Source organism: Gobio gobio (genome assembly GCF_949357685.1).
Source record: "Gobio gobio genome assembly, chromosome: 4".
In the NCBI taxonomy this organism is placed as follows: domain Eukaryota; kingdom Metazoa; phylum Chordata; class Actinopteri; order Cypriniformes; family Gobionidae; genus Gobio; species Gobio gobio.
The window spans coordinates 13299930-13323413 of record NC_137100.1 but is presented as its reverse complement, the minus strand read 5'-3'; the positions used below and the strand labels follow the sequence as shown (position 1 = coordinate 13323413).

The following is a 23484-nucleotide window of genomic DNA, read 5'->3' as shown; positions in this document are numbered from 1 at the left end:
TCAAGTTAGTTGGTTTACAGATTAGCCAGAAACGGCAAAGAATAAACAAAGTCACTATGTTAAATGATACATTCGAAAGAAGCAGATCAATAGTTAAATTAATGCGAAAACAAGAAGCATGTGTAACTTTAATATTCATTCATATGAATCATTTATTGTATTGTAATATTCAACAACAACATGTTTTTTTTTTTAAATTCATGGTCATGTTGCCATATTGTGTTGAACAATGAGAGATGATTTTATAATCTATAATGATAAGATAAATTAGGAGAAAATAAAAACAGAAATAAAACATTCGGAATGAAAAACACTGATTAGAGCAGTGATTTATTGGTCAATAGTGATAAGGAGCATATTTAAATCTTTTGCGCCACCTAGCGGTTCAAAAGTTTTGAACAATGAATGAATATCATATTTCCAGTGTTTCTGATCCCAGTAACATGTATCAATAATCTGTCATTTCACTCATGTGTGAACAGGGATACTGATATTGGCAGTTTTCCCATAAGAAACAATGATATTAAATAAATGTATAATAAAACAAAACAAAAAATGCGGTTGTGAAGTCATAAAGAAATCACAAGTCCAGAAAATATTTTGAAAAATATTTTGTCTTTCTTTTTACTATTTACTATAATATGGACAGCACGTTGGTCCATTGTAATGGTTTTGAAAGTGCTTTATAAATAAATTGAGTTCTTTTAATAATCAGGCCAACAAAAAAGTCAAATAGCATCTAAACTTCACCTGAATCCACAAATACACTTAATTATCAAAAATATCTTAGAATGGTATTTTGTTTGTGCAGTGAGGCTTTATTGATGTGGACATTTTGTCATTTTTAACATTGCAAGATTCTTCAGTGGATACAGTGAGTGACCTAGCATATATTCCTGCCTCTTGTTTACTGTAACGAAAACCCTTGCTTTATAAGAAAGATAAATACCTGTCCAAACAGATCATAAAAAAGTTGCTTAAGTCTTTTCTTTTTAAATTCAATGACCATCTCATAACTCAGCAGCTTTAAGGATATACTTATATGATTCTTACAGTAAGTTAATGGTCTTGCAGTGTGAAAAGAAACCACTTATATCTGAAAATCCACAAGGCCAAGAGTTTAGTGGTGAATTTAAGTTGTAAAACCTCTCATTCACAGACTCAATAGCATTAGCAGATGTGCACCATGAGTGTAATGTCATTGTTAGATTGCACATTCATGCAGTTGTGTTTTTGAGCACTTTGGTTTGGTGTTTGTAACACACAGTTCACTCAGTCATTAAAATACACATTTATGTGAGAAAGTTAAATTTATGCTTTCCAGACCAGAGTTCTGATATGTTTTGTCATGAACATGCATAAAATATAGATATGTCATGGAAAAGTAATCAAAATGAATACAATCTTTATATGTCACAGAAATTAATATATTAATAAGTTACGGAAAATAATAGAAATGAATAAAATCTTAATGTTTCACAGAAAAGTCATGAAATTTTAAATCCAAATATGTCATGAAAAAGTTGTGGAGATTAATAAAATCTTAATATGTCAAGGAAAATAGTGATATATTAATATGTTATGGAAAGCATTAAAATGAATGCAAAGTCATTCAAATTAAAAACTTGATGTGATGCAAAAGTTGTGGGAAATTAATAAAATCTTAATATGTCACTGAAATTTATAATATAGTAATATGTTATGAAAAGCCATGGAAGTTTAAGTTTTAATGTCATGCAAAACTTGTGGAAATTAATAATATGTCATGGAAAATAGTACTATATTAATATGTTATGGAAAGCAATGGAAATGAATCAAATCTTAATATGTCGTGGAAAAGGCCATCTTAATGTCATGCAAAAGTTGTGGAAATGATTAATATATTCATATTTTATGGAAAAGTCATGAAATTTTACATATTAATAATTCATATAAAGTTTTGGAAATTTATTGATATCTTACTATGTCATGGAAAAGTTGTGGAAATTAATAAAATCTTAATATATCATGGAAAAGTCCTGAAAATGAATACAATCTTAGTATGTTATGAAAAAGTTGTGGAAATTAATAATACTTTAATATGTTATGGAAAAATTGTGGAAATTAATAAAATCTTAATATGTGGTAGAAACGAATAAAATCCTAATATGTCATGGAAACGTTGTGGAAATTAGGAAAAATCTTCATGTCATGGAGAATTTGTGGTAAGTAAATAATAAAGGAACTGGAAATAGCCTTAATTAATATACATTTTTCTAGTTATGTTTTAACTTTTATGTAAATGTATCCAGTAAAAAGTAATGGTAATTAATTAGTAAAAAAGGTGTACAAACCATATTAAATTAGTTCAGCCAAAAATTTGAAAAATTCTTGTGAAAAAACCCCCCACAAAAGATTATGATGACAGAATTTTCCTTTTTGGCTGAACTATCCCTTTAACACAATCCTTCATAATAATAATAATAATTTATTGTCATTGTTATAATACAACGATCCACAATCCTAATAGCTGTATACATCAGCAGATATGCCATTTTTTCACAGATTGACCTATTTCACTTTATCAGCATGTCCATTAGAATCAATCAGCTTGTACTGTTCCTTCCATCGCCTGTATTTGCCGCGAGTTTTCCTGCAGGCAAAACATGCAATGTCCACCATGAAGATCCAGGAGAGAGTGTAAATAGCCACCCCACAAACTTTTACTATAAGCAATGGCTTTGGAGAGGTTAATTCACAGTACAGCATTCTGCTCCCAACACCGATCCTCACAGAGGCAAACAGAAGAATGAAGAGCAGGTCCACCGCATCTCCAGCTAAACTGTCATAGCGGCCCACGCGCTTGAGGAACCAGCGGGCCTGCAAGAGCGGGTTGGTGATCTCACTGCCGAAGAGGACAGCGCAGGTCTCGTTGCCCGACTCGCCAAGTCCCAGTGCCATCAGGATTCCAAGGATGCTCATGGTGTGGTGGGCCAACATCACCGGACCCTCGGTGCGGAAATACACAGACCAAGCCATGTCAAAGAAGAAGTATCCCAAGCTGAGAACAAGAGCCAGGATCTGGAGAGATGTGTTTTCAGTGCCTGATAACAAGAGGAGAGTCATATCTAATTCATTCTTAGACAGTTGTAATTAATAAACAATCACTCTAAATGACACAACATGGACAAATGATCTGTGTGGATCAGCGATAGTGCTGCCCTCTGCATTCACAGAAACAGAGGTTCCTAACTCCAGTGAGACACGAGGATTGTCTGTGCATGAGCACCTCACTGGCCTCAAGAGGCACGCTAGTGTCTGCAGTCTTAACAGTTACATTTGGTGCTGTTGACCCGGGTGGGAGTGAGGTTTAGGGGGGTGAGTGTAACGGACGTAGGCCAGTAAGAGCTATGTGTGTAAACCTCACTGCTCTGGCCTCAAAAGGCCTAGCGCGTCTGCCTCCCACGCTGGAGACACCGGTTCGAATCCCACTCAGAGCGGGTCGAGTATGACCGGTTACATCAAACATCATTTCTAGGAGTTTTTTTTTATGTGCTAGCAGTTTATACTATTTAACATCAGGTATGGTAAACACGGAAGCCCAAATGTTTGTGTGATGCACAATCACCAATGAGGTTTGTTCTAATCTAGAGCATAATACCATATTTAAGTTTACCATATTTGATGTGCTCTATATACAGTAAATTGCCAACATTTTTGGGACGCCTGCCTTTACATGCACATGAACTTTAATGACATCCCATTCTTAATCCATAGGGTTTAATATGGAGTTGGCCCACCCTTTGCAGCTATAACAGCTTCAACTCTTCTGGGAAGGCTTTCCACAAGGTTTAGGAGTGTGTTTATGGGAATTTTTGACCATTCTTCTAAAAGCGCATTTGTGAGGTCAGGCACTTATGTTGGACGAAAAGGTCTGGCTTGCAGTCTCCGCTCTAATTCATCCTAAAGGTGTTCTATTGGGTTGAGGTCAGGACTCTGTGCAGGCCAGGACCTTGCTTTGTGCACTGGTGCGCAGTCATGTTGGAACAAGAAGGGGCCATCCCCAAACTGTTCCCACAAAGTTGGGAGCATGAAATTGGTATGCTGATGCATTAAAAGTTCCTTTCACTGGAACTAAGCGGTCAAGCCCAACCCCTTAAAAACAGCCCCCACACCATAATCCCCCCTCCACCAAACTTTACACTTGACAAAATGCAGTCTGGCAAGTACCGTTCTCCTGGCAACCACGGAACCCAGACTCGTCCTTCTAATTGCCAGACAGAGAAGCGTGATTCGTCACTCCAGAGAACACGTCTCCACTGTTCTGGAGTCCAGTGGCGGCGTGCTTTACACCACTGCATCCAACGCTTTGCATTGCACTTGGTGATGTAAGGCTTGGATGAGCTGCTCGGCCATGGAAACCCATTCCATGAAGCTCTCTACGCACTGTTCTTGAGCTAATCTGAAGGCCACATGAAGTTTGGAGGTCTGTAGCTATTGACTCTTGGCGACTTCTGCGCACTGTGCGCCTCAGCATGCGCTGACCCCGCTCTGTGATTTTACGTGGCCTACCCCTTCGTGACTGAGTTTCTATTGTTCCAAAATTCTTTGACTTTGTTATAATACCACTAACAGTTGACCGCAGAATATGAGGAAATTTCACGAATGGACTTATTGCTAGGGATGGCAGACGCGAAACTGACGTTTCGGGGCTTTGCCGAGATCCCGAAGCGCAGATGTTTCGAAACACTGCTCCGAACTGTGATTCGAAACACCCATGTCACGTGACTATGGCTAAATGAAGCTTCAAAGTGTTTCATCAGGTGGCAGCTTCCGAAACTGCGTTGATTAAAGGGGGCGGGAACAAACCACACAGTCACACATCTGTATGAACCTAATTCACCACAGTTTAAAAGTGAAGTAAATCCATCTTCACCTCGTGGGTTTTTGTGAGAGGAGAATGATTTTGTGATAGCAGTGATTTTGTGATAGCAGTGAGATTTATAGTGCGCTTTGGTTAGTTATATTTAGGCTAGATTTAAATTAGATATATTGACTGATAGGTAGGCTATAGACAGTGACATATAGTTAGGATAGATATAGTGACACATTCATATAGGCTAAGTTAGATAGTGACAGATAGATAGCACAGCATAAGTTAGATATATAGAATTATATAGATATAGATTCATAGGTGATATATAGATAGATATATTAATAGAATATATAAAAATGGAGGCTGCACGCAAGAGATGCCGTACATCTGTGGTGTGGGAGCATTTCCATTTGGAAGCACCAAATAAAGTGAGATGTGTGTATTGTGATAGGCAGCTAGCCTTCTGCAACAATACATCATCCATGTATTTACATCATCCAAAAATATTTGTGCATGCCAGCAACAAGTGTCCCTTGTGAGAGGATTTTTTCAAAGGCTGGAGAAATTATATGTAAAAAAAGAAGTCAGCTGAGTCCTTCAACAGCAGAGCAATTCATATTTTTGAATACAAATGTTTTGTGACAAATGTGACACATTGTGGCTTTATTTATTTTATTAATGTTCATTTTGTATAACAAACAAAATATATATAGTTCTTTACAATGACGAGGCTACAGGTTACAAAAAGATCATGTAGTTGTCAGACAGATGTTAAAAACCATTTTTTTACATGGATCATTGTCAAGGTATTTCAGATCAACACATGGAAATGACCACTATATGTCGCCGTAGAGACGGGTGTCGGATTGATTCGAAGCTTCGAAACAATATGACACATTTGCTTCAACTGCTTCAGTGCTTCACGAAGCCTCGGTCTGCCCATCACTACTTATTGCACAGATGGCAACCTATCACGATACCACGCTTGAATTCACTGAGCTCCTGAGAGCGACCCATTCTTTCAAAAATGTTTGTAGAAGCGTCTGCATGCCTAGGTGCTTGATTTTATACACCTGTGGCCATGGAAGTGATTATTAGAACACCTGAATTCAATGATTTGGAGGGGGTTGTCCCAACACTTCTGGCAACATAGTGTATGTGTGTGTGGTTACTGGGATTTTGCCAAATAAGACATGTTCCTGGATCAACATATTTTTTTGATCCTGGAACAACATTCCTGTCTGAACCCAGACATCCCACCTCTCCCGAAAGGTCCGGTAGTCTCCAGCATATTGATAGTGGCTCCATGATGCCCACAAATTATATACAATAGCCTGTTTCCACCTGGTATTAAGATTCGTTTTTGGTGAACCGATCACAAGTGGTCAGCTAAGACACATTACTGTTACATCTGGTATTAGCCTATCATGCGTTTCAAATGCATCTTCTATGACCACTTGCGTTTAGATTTTGTGGAGATTTTGTGTTAGCCGGCTTACGTGAATTAATATAATAGCTTATAATATATCTGCTAATCCTACCCATAAATTATCCCTAAAATCAGAGGGAAAGGATAGGTGAATGATGATGATGTTGTAGCAACTAAGCCTGGTTGTAAACCTAAACTTGACATAAACTGTAAACTTGTCCCTCAAATCTGATCGGTTGTTTGGAATATTGTTCCAGGATTAACAAAGATGCTGATACAGAACATAATGCACTTGGTGAAATAACTTTCACTATGAAGGTGTATATGTAAATATTGGGCTAGGTGCACAAGATGGCGCCTGTTAGATTCAGCGATGCAAGTGTGTGCATGTTTACTTCTGCTCATATACTCTAAGGAGAAACTTATAAACCCCAGGGGGTCTCACAAGAGCTGCAGTTTGGAGATGCTCTGACCCAGTTGTCTAGCTATCACAACTTGGCCCTTTTCAAACTCGCTCAAATGCTTACACCTGCCCATTTTTCCTGCTTCTAACACATCAACTTTGAGGACAAAATGTTCACTTGCTGCCTAATACAGTCATGTGAAAATGTTAGGACACCCTATTGAATTCCATTGGTTTTCTGTATCAGGACATAATAGAAAATCATCTAGTGCTTGGCAGGTCTTAACATTTGGAAAATAAAACCTCAGATGAACAACAACACATGACATTACACTGTGTCATTATTTATTTAGCCAAGTTAGGACACCCTATCATACAATTGCCTGTAGATCCACTTTCAGCAGCAATAACTTGATTTATCAGTCTCTTACATCATTCTGGAGGAATTTTGGTCCAATCTTTACAACATTGCTTCAGCACACCTTCATTCTTTTCTTTTTCAGCCATTCTGTTGTAGATTTGCTGGTGATCTTCGGATCATTGTCCGGTTGCATGACCCAATTTGAGTCAAGCTTTAGCTGTCGGACAGATGGGCTCACAATTGACTCTAAAATACTTTGGTATACAGAGGAGTTCATGGTCGACTCAATGACTGTGAGGTGCCCAGGTCCTGTGGCTACAAAACAAGCCCAAAATCATCACCCCTTCACCAGCATGCTTGACTTTTTGTATGAGGTGTTTGTGCTGATATTGTCTTTTGGTTTTCACCAAACTTGTAGCTGTGCATTATGGCCAAACATCTCCACTTTAGTCTCTTCTGTCCAACGGACAATGTTCTAGAAGTCTTGAGGTTTGTTCAGATGCAACTTTGCAAACCTAAGCCGTGCTGCCATGTTTTTTTTTTGAGAGAAGAGGCTTTCTCTTGGCAACCCTTCCAAAAATGCAATACTTGACCCATTTATTTTTCTTTGTCATGAACTTTTAACATTTAACATGTTAACTGAGGCCTGTAGAGTGTGAGGTGTAGTTATTGGGTTGTCTGACATTTTTCTGAGCATTACACAGTCTGATCTTGGGGTCAGTTTGCTGGGACGTGCACTCATGGGAGGATTGGTGTCTGTTTTGAATGTCTTCCACTTGCGAATAATCTTCCTCACCGTAGAATGATGGACTTCAAATTGTTTGGAAATCGCAGATTGATGGCAGCAACAATTGCTTCTCTAAGATCATTGCTGGTGTCTTTCCTCCTTGGAATTGTGCACACACCTGAATGCTCCAGACCAGAAAACTGCCAACACTTCTGCTTTTATAGAGGTGATCACACTTGCTGGTGATCAGTTGATAATAATAATAATAATAATTTGTTACATTTATATAGTGCTTTTCTGGGTACTCAAAGCGCTTTACATATAGAAGGGGGGAATCTCCTCAACCACCACTAATGTACAGCATCCACCTGGATGATGCGACGGCAGCCATATTGCACCAGAACGCCCAAACACCAGCTTATTAGTGGAGAGGAGACCGATCAGTGTATGGGGATGAATAGGAGGCCATGATGGACAGAGGCCAATGGGCAAATTTGGCCAAGATGCCGGGGTTACACCCCTACTCTTTATTGAAGAACATTCTGGGATTTTTTTTATGACCACTGAGAGTCAGGACCTCGGTTTAACGTCTCATCCGAAGGACGGTGCTTGTTACAGTATAGTGTCCCCATCCCTATTCTGGGGCATTAGGACCCACACAGGCCACAGGGTGAGCGCCCTCTGCTGGCCTCACTTACACCTCTTCCAGCAACTACCTAGTTTTTCCCAGGAGGTCTCCCATCCAGGTACTGACCAGGCTCAACCCTGCTTAGCTTCAGTGGAAACTAGTCTTGGGCTACAGGGTGATCCGGCTGCTTAATCTAAGGCATTTGATTAGCAGTGCCTGACCATTACTCACCCTCTTAATCTCTGTGTTAACAGTAAGGGTGTCCTAACTTTGTCAACCATTGTTTTTCCCTTTTGGAAAATAAATAATGACACAGTGTGATATGTGATGTGTTGTTGTTCATCTGAGGTTTTATTTTCAAAATTAAGACCTGCCAAGGACCAGATTTTTTTTTTATTATTAATTCCTGATACAGAAAACCATGGAATTCAATAGGGTGTCCTAACATTTTCACATTACTGTATATCCCACCCAGTAACAGGTGCCGAGAAGAAGAGATAATCAGTGTTATTCACTTCCCTGGTCATAATGTTATGCCTGATCGTTGTACGTCACAATACTGAAGAAAAAAAAGGTTCCAAAACAAGGCAGGACAACTTACCTGGATGTGTGAAAGGCCATGGCCCAGCAATGAACCCAATATAGGCAGTGACACAGACACTCAGGATGCCATGGAGCAAAGTAACCAGCCTGCAGTTCCACTCATAATCTCGATCACTGTTCAAGTGACACAGCAACACGTACAGAAAGAACCAGCCAATCAGGCTGCAGCTAGTCTCAACAATAAACAAAGGCATCTCTGCACTGGAAAGACAAAACAGATAGAAATATTAAGAAGATATTCAGCAAATATTAGAAATTCCTGTCTGCATCAGGTTTATTATAGTTGACCAAAACGTTGTAACTTGAAATAAAATAAACATTAGCTGAAATACATTTTAAAAATGTATTTTATTCAACTAGTTGCCAAGACAGCATTCCTCGCTTTCATTTAGTTGTACTATAACTATAGCTACAGCTAAAAGTGAAATAAAAATTAACAAACACTCTATAGATACATTTTTTTCTGAAAATGCAAATATGAAAATAAAAACTCGTTTAAAATATAATAGTATCTCATTTCAGTGATATCAAAACAGCACTGGCATCCAATCAAGACGCTTCCTTTCAGAAGAGTTGTTCTCTATTTGAATTTGACAGTGTTTTACACCTTAAATAAGAGATAAGTTATAAATAAATAAAAAAGCCTAATGGATATCATCTCAGTTGAGCGAAAGACAAAATAGATAGAAAAATTAAGATATACATGATCTGTTTAGCGAATATATTTTGAGTTCCTGTCTGCGGGGTTATGGTTATATAAAAATACTATTCCGTGACTATAACATACATAGTGGCAAGAAAAAGTATGTGAACCACTTGCAGAATCTATGAAAATGTGAATAATTTTAACTAAATAAGAGAGATAATACAAAATGCATGTTATTTTTTATTTAGTACTGTCCTGAATAAGATATTTTACATATAGTCCACAATACAAAAACAATAGCTGAATTATTAAAATAACCCCGTTCAAAAGTTTATGAACCATTGATTCTCAATTCTGTGTGTCGTTCCCTTGATGATCCACGTTTTTTTTTTTTGTGATGGTTTTTCAGGAGTCCCTTGTTTGTCCTGAGCAGTTAAACTGCCCAATGTTCTTCAAAAAAATCCTCCAGGTCCTGCACATTCTTCAGTTTTCCAGACTCTTTTGTATATTTGAACCCTCTCCAGCAGGGACTGTATGATTTTGAAATCCATCTTTTCACACTCAGGGCAATTGAGGGACTCAAACACAACTTCTAAAAAAAAGTTGAAACATTCACTGATGCTCCAGAAGGAAACACGATGCATTAAGAGCTGGGGGGTGAAAACTTATTGAATTTGAAGATCAAGGTAAATTGTACTCAATGTGTCTTCTGGGAAACATGCAAGTATCCTCTGTTGCTTCTGAAGGGCAGTACTAAATAAAAAAAAAAAAAAAAAAAGATATTTAAACAAAATAAGAAACATTTGGACGTCTTCAGCCTGCTCAAAAGTTTTCACCCCCAGCTGGATGAAGATGTCCAAATGTTTCTTATTTTGTTGTGTTTGAGTCCCTCAATTGTCCTCTGTGTGAAAAGATGGATCTCAAAACCATACAGTTCCTGCTGGAAAGGGTTTAAATATGCAAAATATGCTGGAAAACTGAAGAATGTGCAGGACCTGGAGGATTTTTCTGAAGAACATTGGGCGGTTTAACTGCTCAGGATAAACAAGGGACTCATGAACAACCATCACAAAACAAAACAAAAAAACAGCCGTGGATCATCCAGGGAACGACACACAGTATTGAGAATCCATAAACTTTTGAACGGGGTTATTTTAATAAATTCAACTATTTTTTTGTCTTCTGGACTATATGTAAACATTGTTTTATGTAAAATATCTTATTCAGGACAGTACTAAATAAAAAATAACATGCATTTTGTATGATCTCTTTTATTTAGTTATTATTCACATTTTCACAGATTCTGCAAGTGGTTCACATATTTTCTTGCCACTGTAAAATAAACATTAACTGAAATAAAATAAAAAATATTTTAAAAAAAATATTTAATTCAACTAGTTGCCAAGGCAGCATTCCTCATTTTCATTTAGTTTAATTGTATGTACTAAAATAACTAAAAATTAATAAACACTATGTGCATATTTAAAATGACAAAAACACTACAAAATTACTAAAACTTTAATTCACATTCAAATTATATATACACAAAAAAAAATATATATATATATAATAAAATATATATTATATATATATAAAAATATATAATAAAATTAATAAGAAGTATATGTTTTTAGTGATACTAAAAAAACATGATGCAACTGCATACAATTCATTTTTAGATGAATTTTTTCTCTATTTTTGAATTTAGCTCTAAAATCTCAGTTGAGTGACTTAACTGCTCAAATGCATTTTAAATGTACAAACCTCAGCTACAACTCAAGCGCATGAACCTAAACATCCCGGTAAATCCATGAAAGCAGCTCCAGGATTCTCCTCAACCCACTGCATTCTCAATGCATCCAACCACAAGTGACATCTCCAACAGAAAATCCTTCCTCTCCCGAGAGTGGTGTGACACGGCAGACACAATCAGATTGTAAAACTACAATGCTTCTGTTCGCTCACTTCCTCTTCTCATGCGGCCTCAAGTGGCCTTGAGCCTCTTATGAGATTAGACTCTTTACTCCCAATATACCCTGGGATAAATTCCAAACTACATGGAGACATTCGTCTGCCCATCCTATGACCTAACAGTGGGGTGATGAATGATTCGTGCCCTCGTAAACTTCCAGCTTTAATTTCATTCAAGCTGTACTATAGTAAGAAGGGAATTGAGCCAACGAGGGAAGTATTGTGCAACATTTTAGTGTCAGGTGCTTGGAGGACATCAATTAAAAGACAGGATTAGTTTGAGGAGTAGTTCATCTTGCATTACAGTTTTCTGACTTTTCATGCATATGTAAGCATACGTTAAAATAATTTAAAAAATTCGGCTTGAAATGGATGTTGCGATGTGCTTTTCTTCCCTAAATATGACGCTTATATATATATGAGTGAAATGGCTTCTCAAACAAGAAAAAATGTGGGGCGGAACTTGATTTTGTCCACTGGGAATTGATTGGATTGTTGTGGTTTGCTATTGCTGTGATGTCATGTGAGTGACAGATTGTCCCTCGTGCCAGTAAACACATCATCAGAGAAAAGAGGAGATGTCATTGCAAGAGGGAGAGGAAGATATTTTGATTAAGATTATGAGGGCAAATCAAACCACAATCCGAACACGTTTCCAGCATCCTCCCTCTGCCCTTGAAGAGTGTCCTGAGGATGGGGATGGGTATCTGAGCCCCAGCATTAACCCACATCCAGCTCAGCCATAATCTGATGGAGCAAGGTTATTACCTCCCAACAGAGACCTGGAGGAAATAACTTGCAATTCTGAAACTTATGTACGTTTCGGTTGTATAATGTAAATAAAAACATTGGGATGCGGTCACTTTTTAAGTAGGCTAAATCTAAGAAGATTTATAACGGTTTTATAAACAAAGAAATACATGTGAATTTAAGTCATGTTAGCAGACATTCTGTATTCATAAATGAACACTAATTCCTCAGTGTTTATAGACATAAATGCTATGATAGCCTAGTAAAAATATTAAACTCATTATTGTAAACATAATGATGAGATTATTCTCTCTGCTGCTCTCATGCACATATAATGATAAAAATAAATGATAAGAATTCAGAAACCCTTGTTATTATAGACACTGGTGGCAGTTAAGTGAACTGCAGCCAGCAACTTATTGCTCATACTAAAGTACAAGAGTCAGATGAACTAAAAAGAACTTCGACGTGAGTATATCGGGATCGGGACTGAATCACGTTCTGAATCACCTAAAGTCCATTCATTGTACTTTAGTATGAGCAATAAGTTGCTGGCTGCAGCTCACTCATTTGCCACCGGTGTTTCTAATAACATGATCCCGATACACTTGCGTCGAAATAGCTTTTACGTTCTTCAGTAATGATCCCGATAAACTCACGTCACATCGAAGTTCTTTTTCGTTCGTCAGTCCCGATCCTGATATTCTCAGTCGAAGTTCTTTTTCGTTCGTCAGTAATGATCCCAATATACTCGCATCGAAGTTCTTTTCCGTTCGTCAGTAATTATCGCGATATACTCGCGTCGAAGTTCTTTTTCATTCGTCAGTAATGATCCCGATATACTTACGTCCAAAGTTCTTTTTCGTTCGTCAGTAATGATCTAGATATACTCACGTCAAAGTTTTTTTTCTTTTGTCAGTAATTATCACGATATACTTGCGTTAAAGTTCTTTTTCGTTCGTCAGTAATGATCCCGATATACTCGCGTCATATTTATTTTTCGTTCATCAGTAATGATCTAGATATACTCGCTTTGAAGTTCTTTTTCGTTCGTCAGTAATGATCCCGATATACTCACGTCAAAGTTCTTTTTCGTTCGTCAGTAATGATCCCGATATACTCACGTCCAAATTCTTTTCCGTTCTTCAGTAATGATCCTGATATACTCGCTTCAAAGTTCTTTTTCGTTCGTCAGTAATGATCCCGATATACTCACGTCAAAGTTCTTTTCCGTTCGTCAGTAATGATCTAGATATACTCGTGTCGAAGTTCTTTTTCGTTCATCAGTAATGATCTAGATATACTCGTGTCGAAGTTCTTTTTCGTTCGTCAGTAATGATCCTGATATACTCGCATCAAAGTTCTTTTTTGTTCGTCAGTAATGATCCAGATACACTCGTGACGAAGTTCTTTTTCGTTTGTCAGCAATGATCCTGATATACTCGTGACGAAGTTCTTTTTCGTTTGTCAGTAATGATCACGATATACTCACGTCAAAGTTATTTTCCGTTCGTCAGTAATGATCTAGATATACTCATGTCGAAGTTCTTTTTCGTTCGTCAGTAATGATCCTGATATACTCGCATCAAAGTTCTTTTTCGTTCGTCAGTAATGATCCAGATATACTCGTGACGAAGTTCTTTTTCATTTGTCAGTAATGATCCTGATATACTTGTGACAAAGTTCTTTTTCGTTTGTCAGTAATGATCCTGATATACTTGTGACGAAGTTCTTTTTCGTTTGTCAGTAATGATCACGATATACTCACGTTGAATATCTTTTCCTTTCTTCAGTAATGATATCGATATACTCGTGACGAAGTTCTTTTTCGTTTGTCAGTAATGATCCTGCTATACTCGTGACGAAGTTCTTTTCCGTTTGTCAGTAATGATCACGATATACTCACGTTGAAGTTCTTTTCCGTTCGTCAGTAATGATCTCGATATACTAGCATCAAAGTTCTTTTTCGTTCGTCAGTAATGATCCAGATATACTCGTGACGAAGTTCTTTTTCGTTTGTCAGTGATGATCCTGATATACTCACGTCGAAGTTCTTTTTTGTTCGTCAGTAATGATCACGATATACTCACGTTGAAGTTCTTTTCCGTTCGTCAGTAATGATCCCGATATGCTCGTGTCAAAGTTATTTTTTGTTCGTCAGTAATGATCCCGATATACTCACGTCAAAGTTCTTTTTTGTTCGTCAGTAATGATCCCGATATATTCACGTCAAAGTACTTTTTCTTTCGTCAGTAATGATCGAAAGTATATCGGGATAATTACTGTCGAGCAAAGTTCTTTCGAAGTTCTTTTCTTGCTTCGAAGTTCTTTTTCGTTTGTCAGTAATTATCCCGATATACTCACGTCAAAGTTATTTTTCGTTCGTCAGTAATAATCCCGATATACTCGCGTCAAAGTTCTTTTTTGTTTGTCAGTAATTATCCCGATATACTCGCTTCAAAGTTCTTTTTCGTTCGTCAGTAATGATCCCGATATACTCGCTTCAAAGTTCTTTTTCGTTCGTCAGTAATGATCCCGATATACTCACTTCAAAGTTATTTTTTGTTCGTCAGTAATGATCACGATATACTTGCTTCAAAGTTCTTTTTCGTTCGTCAGTAATGATCCCGATGTACTCGCGTCAAAGTTATTTTTTGTTTGTCAGTAATGATCCCGATATACTCGCTTCAAAGTAATTTTTCGTTTGTCAGTAATGATCCCGATATATTCGCTTCAAAGTTCTTTTACGTTCGTCAGTAATGATCCTGATATACTCGCTTCAAAGTTCTTTTACGTTCGTCAGTAATGATCCTGATATACTCGCTTCAAAGTTCTTTTTTGTTCGTCAGTAATGATCCTGATATACTCGTGTCGAAGCTCTTTTTCGTTTGTCAGTAATGATCCTGATATACTCGTGTCGAAGTTCTTTTTCGTTTGTCAGTAATGATCCTGATATACTCGTGTCGAAGTTCTTTTTCGTTTGTCAGTAATGATCCTGATATACTCACGTCAATGTACTTTTTCCTTCGTCAGTAATGATCCCGATATACTCGCTTCAAAGTTCTTTTTCCTTCGTCAGTAATGATCCCGATATACTCGCTTCAAAGTTCTCTTTCCTTCGTCAGTAATGATCCCGATATACTGGCGTCAAAGTTCTTTTTTGTTCGTCAGTAATGATCCCGATATATTCACGTCGAAGTTCTTTTTTGTTCGCCAGTAATGATCCCGATATACTGGCGTCAAAGTTATTTTTCGTTCGCCAGTAATGATCCTGATATATTCACGCCAAAGTTCTTTTCCGTTCGCCAGTAATGATCCCGATATATTCACGTCTAAGTTATTTTTCGTACAAGCAGCCATAGTATCCTACTATAGCCTACTGTCAACAAACATGCTGACGCCATCCACACTACTGAGAAACGTGTAGATGTAAAGCTGTGCTGTCGGCACTTTCCTCTCAATAACAAAATAAACACACAACAAAAATGACAGCGGTGAAAAAGCAGCAGTTAAGAAAGTATCTGATCATAGTGATGTGGATATGTTTGCACCAGTTCTGCAATTCACCTTCATCATGTCGACAGACGAGGTAATTAAAATTACACTGTTCAGATAACTTGATAATAAAGTACCTATTTGAGACTACACTATATCTGGCTATGTGAGACTAAAGTAATTTAATTAGGTATTAATTAATCCATTTTATTTGCTTGACAATTTGTCATTACAGTACAGAATGGCTCTTTCGGAATTTTCCTGAAGAATCGTTCATTTGATGTGTCAGTGAATGAAGAGAACATCACATCCTTTGGATTTTTCCGGCAAAAACGACCAGAGTTCTTCACATAAAAATCAGTCCAGGCAAACTAGGACGTTGGGGAAGGTCTTGTTTTTTAAGTTTCGTTAAAAGCTGTTCACACATTGGCAATACAAAAGTAACTGAAATACATGAAAATGCTTACATACAGTATATAGGCCAAGCCCCTTTAAACTCTCTTTTAAAAAATTTTTAAGATATAAATCACATTTGGCTTGCATTCGGGTGTTTTGACTTCTGACTGACTTCTAAAATGCAAAACTGGCAAATTATAATGAAACATTCCAACTTTGTAGAAATATATTAATTGGTTGGTCGGTCCAGTTTTATTTTGTTGTTGGCTTTTATATAATTTTATTTTATTTCACTTTCCTTCTTGTAAGTCTTTTGTAATATACAGACAGGTTCAAATAGCCTATGAGAAACAAAATGAAGCAGAAGAGAAAAATGAAGCATTATAAATTGAAAATGTAAACAAGTTTTGAGAAGAGTTTTAAAAACATAAAAAATATATAAAAACTTCAATTCGACTCGAAATTTGACGACTGGTAGCTGCCCTTTAACAAAAACCAGGTTCTTAATTACATCATCATGCAGAAGTGGAAAGAGTAATCAAATATTCTACCCATATAAAAATACTATGTATTTAGTGGTCAGGACTGTACCAGAGCCTTCAAAGGCAAGGGGAGCTGGAGGTCTTCACGTGCGTGATGTACAGTCAAGCATGTGAGACATCAGTCAAACAGGTCAGGAGCAAGATGCTCAAGAAGATTGTGGGAGAAGACGAGACCCTCAGGATTAAGTCAAGTCGATTTTGCTCGCCTACCCCCTGCCAAGACTCACTCATCCCCCATATCAAGCGGGTGAACTAGAGGCCTGTTACAAGTGGGCAGCTGAGCCGATATTCTGGAGGCCTAAACCCTATAGGGTCAGGGATGGGAGAAGAGACGGAATGATTTTGGAGCCTAGTCTTGTGGACCAATTTTTGCCCCCCTCTCTCATCGACCTGTTTGCTGCTGGTGTTGTCATGGAAGTTACACGTGAAAGCAAAAACAAAGGATTTGATTAATTCTGTGATGTTTTGTGGTGTGTACCCTCTTGTAAGCTAACTGTCAGTCTCCACTCCAGCAAAGGCTAACTTTAACTTTTGTTAATCTCTATCCTGTTAATTGTATGGCCATAATGTAAATAATCAAGCTATTAGTAATGTTTAAATGTCTGAGCTTGACCAGAGCATATTTCTGGAATGTATTCTTTAAAATACAACAAAGGTATATTCTTTTTTCCCCCTTTCTTTTTAAAGTTGAAAAAGGACAGCATAACAGAAGTGACCCATATGCACGACTCGTGTCTGTACAAATAAATCCTGATTCAGGACAGTTTGAGCCCTGTGTGTGATTTAAGTCAACTGTAGAGGGCAGCCTTCCTCTATATTATATCTTACCAAAAAACTGAGCAAGTCTGGGAAAGAAATTAGGTTGAATTATATATTTCTTTTACTATTTTGCTGATGTCTTTCAGACATTTCTGATTAGCTACTGTTATAAGAAAGAAGTTCTATATATATATATTTTTATCATTTCATTATAACAATTATGTGTCTGGAGCTTTTCTTTCTCATTCAGCACTACAGCATTAAACTTGAAATAACACAGTAATTAAGAACAATATATTCAGTGAGCCTGAATGAAAAATAGTGCCCTTGGTAATCTCAATAACAGATATCATGGAAACGGTGATTTAAATAAAACCAGCCAAAACCAGGATATTGTCGCCAGTGCTTCACTTCACTCCATTTAAAGGAACACTCCACTATTTTTGAAAATAGGCTCATTTTCCAGTAAACAGTTGAGTTTTACCGTTTTTGAATCCATTCAGCCGATCTCCGGGTCTGGCGGTAGCACTTTTAGCATAGCTTAGCATAGATCATTGAATCTGATTAGATGCTGTTAGCATCTCGCTCAAAATGACCGAAGAGTTGAAATATTTTTCCTATTTAAAGCTTGACTCTTCTGTAGTTACACCATGTACTAAGAAAATGGTGTACTACGAAAAATGAAAAGTTGCGATTTTCTAGGCCGATATGGCCAAGAACTATACTCTCATTCCTGCGTAATAATCAAGGAACTTTGCTGCCGTACCATGGGTACTGGAGGCGCAATGATATTACACAGCGCCTGAAAATAGTCCCTAGTTAGGTAACTTCCAACGTGACCATTACTAAGTTTGTGTAGTTGCAGGTATTCCGGTTCAAATAGATAAATAGGTAAATATCTTCTGAATCGTCTCTCACAAATGTTTCCATGTTTACAAGGCACGCTCCCTGTGCAAGCAGGTTGTCACGTTGGTTATGTTGACGGAAGTTAGCCTATTTTCGCCGTTTTTTAAATTTGTGGGTGTTTTCAAACTGATGGGTGTTTATAAATCACGCAATGAAAATGATCCCCTTCAACCCTACCCACACTGTGACGTGGGCAAATCAGGTAACGCTTTGAAAAACGCCGCTCTGTTTATGGCCTCGCCTACTGATCCAAGTATAGGCTTGTTCGACTTGATGCAGACCGGCTGACTTGAAGCAGTGCATGCCGGGTAGAAATTTTGTCCGACTTGAGACAGCGCACACGCCACGTGACAGTGACGTATGACATCAAAGTACCGCGATTCGAGAGCAGTCGGCTAATACAGCCGGTGCAGTTTCTCTAGAGCGGCTGCAGGAGGCTGCACAGGCTCTGATGACGAAGGCTCTGAAACACAGCTGTTTCGTGTTAATTCTGAAACCTTTGTGCCACTAATGCGCACAAATCTGTTTTTTATAACAGTAAAACCTCCTTTCATGTGGTTGCGATGTTATATTGTCATGTTTATCAAAATAAAACTGATAAAAAACATAGACCCCACTTCATTGACAGTGTAGGCTTATGTGTTGAACTTTATTCTATTCTTTATACTTTATTCTTGAGTATTGAACTTTATTCTATATTCTATACACACGCTGAGTAAAGTATTACATGACAATAATGTCTCTGAAACATCTGTGTTGACAAATATTGCATTTATTTCACTTCAGCTGTGATAAAGTATGCAAACACAGCGCGAGTGTCACCGCGGGAAGCAGAAAGTGTCCCACTTCATGTCTCCGTTTGCAGCTCCTCCCCGCCTGCACGCGGCTACTCTCGCCGATCGGTTGCATCCAGCCGCAGCCGATGTCGAACACACCTTTTGTCTCTGCAGGATAGTAATAGGAGTTAACAGATCCGTGGGCGTGGCCATAAACAGAGGGCCGTTTTTCACAGCGTTATACCTGATTTGCCCACGTCACAGTGTGGGTAGGGTTTAGGGGTGGGGTCAGGTGAAGGGGATCAATTTCATTGCGTGATTTATAAACACCCATCAGTTTGAAAACACCATAGACTATATACATAGTGTCCTATAGGATTCTGAAGAGCAGTTTTGAAGGGTAAAGTAGGGTCGAGCTGGCCATTGCCATCATCGCGCCTCACTCCCGGATAACAGAAAACAAAGAGGTGGGACGTCGGTGGAGCTGAGGTGACTTGATGACTGAAAGACAGCAGACAAACGGCAATCCACCTGTCACTCAAAGTGGCCACGCCCTTAATTATGCAGAACTTTAAGGCTTTATATAATGTAAACAAATGAGTTACAAAACTTTCACCCCCCTCACAGTTGTCATGAAGGGCAAAATTAGATATATAGACCAAAACCACAATTTGTACCAGGCTGTAAACATGTTTTTTTCTGCTGTAAAGTTGAGCATTTTAACATGGGGCTCAATGAGATTCTGCTCCCTTCTGGAGCCTGTCGCTAGCGGCCAGTCGATGAATAGCAGTTGAAGTCACTTCCGTACTGGCTTCAAGAGAAAACACCCACAAATTTAGAAACGCCCACATTTGTTCCGCAGAGACCTCACTGATCTGGCTACTCCTATTACTAACCTGCAGAGACCTACACTTGCTATTTTCAGGCGCTGCGTAATATCATTGCGCCTGCTGCACCCATGGTACAGTAGCAAATTTCCTGAATGAGAGTATAGTTCCTAGCCATATCGGCTTAGAAAATCGCAACTTTTTTTATTTTCCGTCGGTCTTAGTACATGGTAACTACAGAAGAGTCAAGTTTAAAATAGGAAAATATTGAACCTCTTTGGTCACTTTTGAGCGAGATGCTAACGGTCTAATCAGATTCAATGATCTATGCTAAGCTATGCTAAAAGTTTTACCGCCAGACCCGGAGATCGGCTGAATGGATTCGAAAACTGTTTAACTCTAGGGGAGTTGGAAAATTAGCTCTTTTCAAAAATAGTGGAGTGTTCCTTTAAGACTCTTCATCGGTTCTGGATTCAGATCTATAATGATGTATCAAAATTGAAGGTTTCCAAAAAGCTGGAGACAAAGATTGAATGTAACATATCTTTATTTTTATTTTTTTGGACAAAATTTGTATAAAAAAAAAATGCAAGCATCAAACGCATCAAACCACAAGTACTTAATTTACATCCATAAGTGAAATCAAAACATTGCGTAACTGTTTGCCAACAATCTACAATGAGAATGATAGTTTGCGCTATTACAACATCATTTGCTCACAAGGTCAGGCAGGGAAAAGATGCCAGTGTAGTATGCAGTGGTTCGACAGTGTTCTGACAGTCTCAAATGGCTCACACTTATATTTAGAGAACGTAAGTATTATTAAAATGCAACTTTTGCAGCAAAAAAAAGTGATTTGTAGAGCAAAATAAGTTGAACACAACAATGGACAACATCGGCCTACTTTTTAGATTTTTTGATGGTATTTAACTAACACTGAGGCTAAAAAAACAATGCATGAGCACAGCTATAATCAAATACGAATTGTCCGAGTGTGGTTTAGAATGGTAACAGAAGTCCTGAAGTTATTAGGTTCAGCTTCCTCAAGCACTGATGTAGATAACATGTGTGTCATGTTCTTATTGAACAAATGTAAAAGCCACATTCAACAACACGAAACAAGAAAAACTCTGTACATTAGAACAAATCACATTGAAGACTCAATGATAGTAACAAAAGTCTAAAACAAATTCGAGGAGCCAAACGTTGCCAGGCTAAAACATACTGCGTCTCTATATAAAACGTATAATTATTCATGGCATTTATGAAAACAACAAAACGTTCCCCTCACCAAACACAGAGACGTGCGCAAAACGAACAAGACAACACAAAGGTTTCAGTGTAACTAACATTGATGTGAAATGAAGACACATTTCCACAGGCACTGCAGTTGAGGCAAAAAACAGAGGGAGCTGCGATTCCCCTCAGCAGTCAAAACACAAAGAGCTACAATTTCCTTCCCTACGACTATTTACAAACAGTAAATGAGCTCTGCAGTAGTTTGAGTTGGACCATACACACACTATCAAGTGTCAGCTCTGTTTTATTGGCTGAATTCTGGTCATGTTTATCCACTTACTCGGCTTACTGCCAGGTTGAACGGGGATTCTTAATATTGTGAAGGGCTGTGTGTACACATCTGTTATTCTCAATGACTTTACGTGTTTTTTTTTTTTTAAAGTAACAGCCATTGAAACGGAATTTGCATTTATTATTTGGTCCATTGGGATTGGATTCACTGGAATACCAGAAGACACGACTTACTGTTCTGTGCTGTACATAGAAAACAAAATCAACAATCAAGTTTTTTTTTTTTCAAAGTATGTTTTTTGTGGCATTATGCAAGGATTGCAAAACTAAATCTTTTCTGAACAGAGCTTAGAAAAGCACAAGTGGAACGAATTGGGTCACACATAGGATCAATAAAACATATTTATAATATATACATTTTTGTGGCCTAAAAACAAGATGTCCTCACTGCAGTCTGTATCGCGATGATGTACTGGATTATACTGGATTATGTGTAGCGGATGCACGTCTTTTTCGGGTTAGGGTGTAGGGTTAAGTTTAGTGTTTCAACCCATGTTTGGGTCAAATATGGACCAACCCAACCATTGGTTTAAATTTTAAACCCAACGGTTGAGTTTGTCCATATTTGACCCGAACATGGGTTGAAACAGCCCAGCAATTTAGAGTGTATTTGTTCAGCACTGTGACAGACATCGTAAAATCTTGATGCCACTGCTTGACATCACTAATGAAATTCAGGGCAGAGTTTGTGCTGAACTGGTTTTGGGGAAATAAAATCACAATTAATCCAGTATGTCATCGCGTTACAGGTCGCAGAGAGGACAGTCTCTCTAAAAAAGACATGGTCTCGTTAAACAAGCAGAATGAATTTAGTCAGTAAAAGCATTTTTTACTTTTAATTCAATGCAGCAATTTGCATTGTCGTGCTGCATCGCAAAAGCTTGAGGCTGTCTAGATTGGACGCGCCAATGTGAACGTTCCAGATCCACTTGTCCATGTTGTTGAAACTAGCGTAAGGAGTACGTCAGCACTAGAACGGGCCAACCGTTTATTGACGGCGATGTTCACACTGTCAGTCCAAATCCAATTATTTGTGTATCCGATTCTGAATATGATCTAAAATGATTGACTGTCCAAATTGTGTATCTCAACCGTTCAGATCCGATTTGATGCCTGGAATATCTACATTGGTTTCTATTGTAATGACGTTGCATTGGTAGGTATAGACCAAAAAACAACAACAACCACAACATAGAAGGGTTTGCAATACAGGTGTCTTATTTACAACATGACAATGTGTAGCCGCCGTGCTGGACTACTGCATGTTTCCAACAACAACATCTGACATTTACGTTTTACGTTGTGTGAGAAAGTCACATAAACCACGCAAAATCCAATCAGACTGAAACGGGTTTCCAGAAATTTGAATAGGATTTCAATGTACGAATGTACATGAATGTACCTCGAATAGCTGTAGCTTTTCATGTGATTCTTTTACTGTTCGCACTTGCTAAATCTGAAAAAAAAAAAAACGGATTTGCACTGACAGTCTGAACGTAGCCTAAAGCCTCGTTCAGACTGTCAGTCCAGATCCAATTTTTGAACAAATCCGATCAGATATAGCACGTGTGTGAACAGCAAAAGAATCACATGAAATGCGATTTTTCCAAATTCGCATATGTGGTTTGATATCCTAAATCGCATTTCTGGAAATCCGTTTCAGTCTGAATGCTCTGATTTATGTGACTTTCTCACGCCATGTAAAATGTAAAGGTCAGACGTTGTTATAGTAAACAAATGACAGTATAATGGAGACATCTTTTGAAACGACACCATGGAATAAAGCCATGCATACCAGCCTCCTACGTTTCTGCCGCTGC

At 38.0% G+C, this 23484-nt stretch overlaps 1 protein-coding gene across 1 annotated transcript; it reads right to left on the bottom strand.

The window, feature by feature from the left end:
- Positions 1 to 132: 132 nt before the first annotated feature.
- Positions 133 to 11601, bottom strand: tlcd5b (TLC domain containing 5b). Its single transcript, XM_079815997.1, has 3 exons — positions 11417 to 11601; positions 9005 to 9207; positions 133 to 3083 (listed from the first exon to the last, which is right to left on the bottom strand). The coding sequence occupies exons 2-3, from the start codon at positions 9198 to 9200 to the stop codon at positions 2551 to 2553; spliced, it is 729 nt and encodes a 242-aa protein (XP_079672123.1). The 5' UTR covers positions 9201 to 9207; positions 11417 to 11601; the 3' UTR covers positions 133 to 2550.
- Between the last annotated feature and the right edge of the window lie 11883 nt (positions 11602 to 23484).

Coding starts and splice junctions, on each gene's coding strand:
- tlcd5b (XM_079815997.1), bottom strand. CDS start 9,200: ATGCCTTTGTTTATTGTTGAGACTAGCTGCAGCCTGATTGGCTGGTTC. Junction 3,084..9,004: donor ATGGCCTTTCACACATCCAG/GTAAGTTGTCCT, acceptor TCTTGTTATCAG/GCACTGAAAACACATCTCTC.